The sequence below is a fragment of the Rhinopithecus bieti genome, unplaced genomic scaffold (genome assembly GCF_001698545.2).
Source record: "Rhinopithecus bieti isolate Rb0 unplaced genomic scaffold, ASM169854v2 scaffold_69794, whole genome shotgun sequence".
NCBI lineage: Eukaryota > Metazoa > Chordata > Mammalia > Primates > Cercopithecidae > Rhinopithecus > Rhinopithecus bieti.
Window position 1 is genome coordinate 72,953 of NW_016826017.1, and position 8,176 is coordinate 81,128.

General features: G+C 39.7%; 1 protein-coding gene across 1 annotated transcript in view; it reads left to right on the forward strand.

The window, feature by feature from the left end:
• Positions 1-6,938: 6,938 nt before the first annotated feature.
• LOC108522818 (sodium- and chloride-dependent neutral and basic amino acid transporter B(0+)-like) overlaps positions 6,939-8,176 on the forward strand; it is an 18,170-nt gene continuing 16,932 nt past the window's right edge. The window contains 2 exon segments of the mRNA XM_017863259.1: positions 6,939-6,986; positions 8,019-8,175. Coding sequence (XP_017718748.1) covers positions 6,939-6,986; positions 8,019-8,175 — 205 coding nt within the window.

Sequence of the window (8,176 nt, forward strand, 5' to 3'; positions counted from 1 at the left end):
CAAGAGAACTCGAATTAGAAGTACAGCCTGAAGAGGTAACTGAATTGTTGCAATCTCATGATAAAACTTGAATGAATAAGGAGTTATGTCTTATGCATGAGCAAGGAGGTTTTTTTTGTTTATTTGTTTTTTTTTGTTTGTTTGTTTGTTTTTAGATGGAATCTTGCTCTGTCACCCAGGCTGGAGTGCAGTGGCATGATCTCGGCTCACTGCAACCTCCACCTCCCAGGTTCAAGCAATTCTCTTGCCTCAGCCTCCCAAGTAGTTGGGATGACAGGCATTTGCCACCACGCCTGGCTAATTTTTTGTATTTTTAGTAGAGATGGGGTTTTGCCATGTTGGCCAGGCTGGTCTTGAACTCCTGATCTCAGGTGATCCACCTGCATCAGCCTCCCAAAGTGCTGGGATTACAAGTGTGAGCCACCACGCATGGCCGGAATTTTCTTAAGATGGCATCTACTCCTGGTGAAGATGCTGTGAATATTGTGGAAATGACAACAAATAATTTAGAATATTTCATAAACTTAATTGATAAAACAGTGACAGGGTTTGAGAAGACTGACTCCTATTTTGAAAGAAGTTTTGCTTTCAAACAGCATCACATGCTACAGAAAAATCTTTCGTGGAAGGAAGAGTCCGTTTATGTGGCAAGTTTCATTGTTATCTTAAGAAATTGCCAAAACCACCACAACCTTCAGCAACAACCACCTCTATCAGCCGGCAGCCATCAATATCAAGGCAAGGCCGTCCAGTAGCAAAAAGATTGTGACTTGCTGAAAACTCAGATGATTGTTACCATTTTAGCAATACAGAATTTTAAATTAAGACATACACATTGTTTTCTAAACAATCCTATTGCACACTTAATGGACTACAGTATGGTGTAAACATAACTTTTATATGCATTAGGAAACCAAAAAATATGTGTGACTTGCTTTATTGCAATATTTGCTTTGTTATGGTGGTCTGGAACTGAGACTGCAGTATCTCTAAAGTATCTCCGTACCTCCCTCCTTTAATGCATCATTACAATAGTATCAGGTAACTAGGTCATGTTAAAATGTTTATTCATTGTTTCTTTAAAAAGATAGTCAAACAGCCACACTAGCTCCATTGCCCAGCTGATTTAGGTGTGCTTTATATTAAGGATTTGGCTTGGTTAAATATATTTAGGAAAAAGGGTGCATTGCATGGGTTGGTTAGTGAAGCACCCAAGTGTTCCAGAGTCTCCAAACCTATTTGCTTGTTATACCTTAGAGAACAATATATGTCTATATTTGTTTCTGAGCCATAGCTACTGAAATCTAGCCCTCACCTTGAGCACCTAGCACTGATCGTCCTCACTGTGGAGCCAAACTTCTTGCAGGTGACACTTGTAAATTGACAATGTGAGACTCAGCTGGAAAGGAGGCACAAATGTTGTTTAAGTTGTGACCTCTTCAAGGAGGAAATATAAATAAATGTGTTCAGTCTAACTGAAGTGGATATTAAACAGAGTTTCATCTATATGTGGTGCTCCATTAGATAAGGAGGGTCAAGTGATGCCTAATTATTCCATGTTATCATAAATGTTGGTGGATTACAGCAGGGATTCAACAAACAGAATTTTCTAACATGTTACCTTATTTTCTTATAGTAAAATAGTTTGAGAACATAGGCTGTAGAGTCAGATCATTTGGGCTCAAATATCAGATCTTTCACTTACTAGCTGTGTTATTTTGAGCAAGTCACTTAACTTCTCTGAGCCTTAGTTTCTTCATTAGTAAAATGAGAATTATACTTTTTCCTACCTCAAAGGGGTTCTGTGAGAATTAAATTAGAGAATAAATGTAGATGGCTTAACACAGTACCTGGCTCAGTAAATAATGGTTTTCTTTTCTCATCAGGCACCCACTTTCTTCTACCTTCTTTCTTCTCTTGCCACAGCCCATTCCATGCCATGGGGCCTTTAAAGGTCTATGTTGTAGTGCTGATGCTGATGGAAACATACATTGGAAAACTACTGGGTAACATATATTAAAGCTGAATTTATTATACCCCGTGATCAGAAATTCTACTTTAGCTCTATACCTAACAGAAATATATACAGAAGAAATGTTAAAAGAAAGTTCATAGCAGGAATATTCAAAATAGCTCTAATCTGGAAACAGCTCAAATGTTCATCAGTGAAATGGTTAAGTGAATTTAGTATGTATTGTATAGTAGCATATTCATACATTGTAATGTGATACCGAATGATAATAGATGAACTACAAGTCCATGTAACAGTATGAAAGACCCTCTAAAACATAAGGTTGAGTCAAAGATGTCAGACACAAAAGTATATATACTACAATATTCCATTTGTTAAAAGTTCAAACACTGGCAAAACTAACTTACGGTGGTCAAACTCAAGATAGTGGCTAATCTTGGGGAGGGTAATAAGAGGCCTTTTGAGGTTCTGCTCATGTTGTTTCTTGAACTTACTGCTAGTTGCATGGGAGTGTTAAGTTTGTGAAAACTCATCAAGCTGTATATCCTTGTCCAATTTTGGTATACATGTTACACTTCAATATAAAGTTTATACTAAAAGCTCTATGTTATGCTACAGGCAATGTAACAAAAACATGAAATTTAACAAATTCACCTTCCCTATTTGGAAAGAACCAATATGAAATTACACATCAGGAGCTATTATTTTCTTTCAAGATTCTATGGCATGTTATCCTTTATATTCTGTAGAAAGCAAGATTCGTGTTCTCTGTCAATTCGCTAGTTGTTAATACTGCTAGAGAATCATTACTTATTTGGCTGACAACAAAATTTTCTTTCTTAAATAAGTCTTGCTTCTTAGAATTATAGGAACCTTTTCTAGAAAAACTAATGTTTTGACTATGGGTAGAGTCTGATTTTTAGTAAAGTGGTTAATGTCTGAAACTATAAACTTCAAATGCTTAATTCATGTATACACATTTACTAAAATAGGAATTTATATTATTTATCTTTACTGTAGACCAACTAGTCTTTCTTCTTCATTCTTTCACACTTTCAGATGGTGAAGTTTAAAAGAGTTCTTTCAGGAGAGGTCTAAAAAACAATAAAAACAATGCTGCGCTTGCCCTCAATAAGGCATTGGGTTCATGAAAGTGCTTCAAATGCCTTCTTTTTTATTTTTATTTTTTAAATCTATATATTTTCCGATGTATATATTTTGGATGCTACTTGCTGAGGATAATATTGATATAGTTCATATAATCAAATCAGGGCTAATTGGATATCCGATCACAGACTGAAGACAACTTCCATGGTTAATGACATAATCTTAGTGAGAAAGAAGAAGAATATGGGATGTAACTATTGGATCAATTTTATTTTAACTTGTTTCCTGGACAAAATCACAATTATGAGCTGATTTTTAGTTGCTAGGGACTTATTACTAACTAAATATTTTGGTTGCTGTATTAGTCTGTTTTCACACTGCTATAAAGATACTACCTGAGACTGGGTAATTCATAACTAAAAGATGTTTAATTGACTCACAGTTCCACATGGCTGGGGAGGTCGCAGGAAACTTATGGAGGTAGGCGAAGGATAAACAAGCACCTTCTTCACAAGGTGGCAAGAGAGAGAGAGTGCAGGGGAAACTGCCTCTTTTTTAAACCATCAGACCTCATGAGAACTCCCTATCACCAGAACAGCATGGGGGAAACTGCCTCCATGATCTAATCACCTCCCATCAGGTCCCTCCATTGACATTCAGGAATCACAATCAGCGATGAGATTTGGGTGGGAACACAGAAGCAAACCATCTCAATTGCTGATGTTGCTTTTTATGTCTATGTGTGTGAAAAAAGAAAATAGCAAATCAGATTCATGGCTATTGTGTATGTCCTAGCTGGGATGGCCCATGTTTAAAAGTTCCCCACTGAACAACGTAGTGCATGTGGGTCATTAATTATAATGTTGAGGTGTTTTTGCACAACTAAAACAGAGCTTGCCATGTGTCATGCCCAAGTTAACAATCACTTTACTATTGCCTTTCAGACTGTGGCTTAGGCCTAGATTGCAAGGCAGATGAGTGGTTACACTTTCTCTCTTTCTACTCATTTTTTATTACTCCAATAATGAACAGTCTTCTCCTGTTTTCCCACACCATGCTCATTCATGTCCCTGTGATTGAGTTTACGTAGTTCCCTCTCTCTTTCACACATTCAACTTCTATGCTTCTTTCAAATTCCAAATAAATAATTCATAAACATAATTTGTTCATTAGTTAATAAATCAGGGCCCAAAGAAAGAAAATATGCTCTTGGATCTCTTGAGTCTTTGAAAGTGAATTATAGACCAGGTGTCCTTTCCCTTTTTTGGCAACAAAGTCATTAAATTACTTGTCTGAGTCAATTTTTCTAACAAATATTTACTGAGTGACTACTCTGCATCAGGTTTTGTGCTAGATGCGTGGAATACAAGAAGAATTAACACAGTCTCCCTGCCTTCAAAGAACTGGTAGTCTAGTGGATGATAAACAAGTAATTTCACACAATATAAAAAGAATATAGGGTGCATAGGAACACAGAGGAGAGACATCTAAATATAGTTCCCTGTAATAGAGGAGGAAATATTGTGAAAAGACCTGGAGGAGGATACCCAAGCAGAGTTTTAAAGGATGAGTAGTAGCCAAATGAAGAGGAGGGTGGGAATTTCTAGAAGAAGCAATAGCATGAGCAAAGGCACTGAGGTGAGAAACATCATATTTGTGCATCCACAGAAAAGGACATACACACTAAGCATTTGAGACAATAAATGGAAAGAGATGATACTAAAAAGGTAGGCAGGAGCCAGGTTATGAAAAGCAAAGCATGGTAATGGGAATAATCCTACCCGCCCCCCCTCCCCCCGCCCCACAAACAGAAGTATATTATCTAAAATCAATCTCACATGTTATGTGTTAAATGTTCCAACTCTCAAAGGTAATAGAAACTTTACTGCATAACAGGCAGGGAGAGTTGGTCCCCCTGTATAACAGATATCCTTTCCTTGTGATATGGTTGGGCTTTGTGTCCCTACCCAAATTTTATCATAAAATGTAGTTCCCATGATCCCTACATGTGGTGGAAGGGACCCGGTGGGATGTCATTGAAACATGAGGTGGTTACCCCCGCGTTGTTCTCGTGATAGTGAGTAAATTCTCAGAAGATCTGATGGTTATATAAGGGACTTTTCTCCCTTTGCGTGCCACTTCTTTCTCCTGCTGCCATGTGAAGACGGACGTGTTTGCTTTCCCTTCCACCATGATTGTAAGTTTCCCAAGGCCTCTCCAGCCACGTGGAACTGTAAATGGATTAAACATCTTTCCTTTGTAAATTACCTAGTCTCAAGTAGTTCTTCATAGCAGCATGAGAATGAACTAATACACCTTGTGAGTCCCATATCTCTCTATCCTTAGGATTCTCGTTTTCTGTCTATTCCCTTGGTTACCAGTTGTTTGAAGGACCCCAAGGTTGGCTCCTTTCATTTATATAGGACTTTGATAGTTTAGTAAATGCTATTGGATTTGCTTTATAGCTCATCCTCTTATAAGGAGGTTTATAAGCCCTTCTTGCTCCTCTCCCTTCTATGTTTCATCTTAACCTTTAGGTCATACCAGTAGTGTATAGTACTAATAGGCACACACTCATGCATTAGCACTCTCCCTCCCCTAATGTCCCATTGATACATGCACATGTGCACACACACTCACACGCACACTAGCCTTTGTTACGTTCAAGACAAAGTTAAATAAAACTTATTGATACTTTCCTTACTACCACCCTACATCTTTCATGGACTTTTCTCTACCTTACCTGCCATGATTCCCCAGGGCATATTTCTATTGCAAATGGAAAATTCTTTCAGTCAGTGGAGAACAAAGGAGCTGTACATAGGGTACAGAATTTGCCTATTTGTTCGTTCCTCTGTGTGCATGAATTTGTGCTTTGCTTCATAGAACCACCGTCACTATCTCTTACCTGGGCAGACTGAGTTTAAATCCTTTAAGTTTCCTGATGAAAAGGCATTCCACTGGTAAACAGCATTATAATAATTATTTCCTCCCTGGTCAAGCTGGGATGTTTCCTCATAGTTTACTTTCTAGGCTTCATCTTTCTTACAGAGAGTGCTCCTTTGTTAAGGTTAGAATTTCCCATAAACCTGCTCAATAATTTGTTTGTGTTTGGCTTCTTTGAAATACTATACAAAGCAATCCCTGTAAAAGGCAAAGCTGTCCTGAAGGCTGAGAAAGGAGCCTGAGACATAGGCTCCAAGTTGCTCTTTTCAGGCAGAGCCAGGTGGGTAATCTTATCTCAGATGGCTGCTTTTCAAGGTGCCCAATTCAGGGGCTTTTCCTCTGGAAGCAGCATTTGCCCCAGGGAATCAAGTGCTTTCTAGTCAGGGGCAAAACTTTGGGAAATCTGAGGACCCAGGGTGGTATGGTCTGTTAGGGAGAATTTTGGGGAACAGAATGGCCCCCTTCTCCCTCCAGCACGTGTGCAGATCAGCACTTGGCCCCAGAACAGAGACCAGATTGAGAGGCGAGGTTAGGAGGAAACAGGGGACCCAGGAAAGGAGGCTAGATTGCAAACGCACCTACACAGCTCTGAGTCAAAGGCTGTCAGTCATCCCGACTCAGACTGCTCTGCTCTCCAGCAGCCCAGCCCTTTCCCAGGGCTGGTGCAGGAGATTGCTACATGTAGGCTTATCTGGGGAAAAAACAGAGCCTCACTTTAGTCCCTTCCGGTAATTGACACTACTGGACACCCAGGAGGGGGAGGAGAGAGCTTCTCTTCATAAATGGTCCCACCCCTGGGCAAGGTGGCTCACTCACTCTGGCAGGTAGGAACAGGGGAGTGTGCACCTGCCACCAGTCAAGCTCAGCCAGACTTCAAGAGGAGGCGAGGCGGAGCCAGCCGAGGGAGTGAACCATGGACAAGTTGAAATGCTCGAGTTTCTTCAAGTGCAGGGGGAAGGAGGTAGGGGTCTGGGAGCTGCGGGAGGTGTGGAGGACCTGAGAGTGGAAAACTTAAGGGGGGTTGCTAGTCTGTTTTTGCTTTCTGTGGCTGTTCCTTGTGCTCCACATTTCTGTTCAACTATTAGGTGTGCCTGAGACATACCTATAGAGTAGAGAAGAAAGAAAAGCTCTTACTCTCATAGCTAGAAGACTTAGGGCCACCTCATCCTCTGCCTTGGGGGTACCCACAAAATCCGGTTCTCTGTCCCTCTCCTAACTGTGTCCACATGCTAGAGGAAAGTACAAAAGTACACACTGTTCTTAATTGACCCAAGGAACCCTCCATACCCCAGAGAAGTGAGCAGATTGGGAGAGAACCCCTGTCCCTTCTCTCCCTCCAAGGTGGAGACAGAGCTACTTCATCTGGTGAGACAGGATTATTTGTCTCTGCATTTTATTCTGTGGCTTTTAGAAAGGCACTGACTTTAATCTGTAAGACAGAGAAAAGTTAAACTACCTTTAACTTGATACATCCAATACTATCAAACCATAAGAAACGTTTATAGATTCTTGCTTTTTTTTCCAGCAGACACTACATTTGATCCTGCTCAAAGATCTGCTACAATATCAATAGTAATGACTTTATCTAATTCATCTTTAAGACTTTTGTATTTGAAACCTGATTTGTCTAGTTTCATTTTCCCCTCACTCTGGTGTGACAAACACCTTTGTATTTCAAACCTTACTTGTCTGCTTTCATTTGTGTCTCACATTGGTGTCACATTTAACATTTTTACCAAAATTTGGATAATCTCAGCTGATGGAGTATTAAACATATCTACTTACAGAACTTTGCTCATTTTAAGGGGTAAATGTTGTAAAGTAAAAGCAGCTATCAGCAGAAATCTTCCCAACTTTGTAAAGCATTCCCCTGAGCTATGGTTTTCAGGGTTTCTTCCCCCCATTTTCTGTTGCTCTATGGATGTGTGAAATTATGCTTCTCTGGAATTTGTAATGGTAGAAAGGCAAGCTGTTGATATTTTTTCTTCCCCAGAAAGTTGCGGCTTCATCAGAGAATTTCCATGTTGGTGAAAATGATGAGAATCAGGACCGTGGTAACTGGTCCAAAAAATCGGATTATCTTCTATCTATGGTTGGATATGCAGTGGGATTAGGAAATGTGTGGAGATTTCCATATCTGACGTACAACAA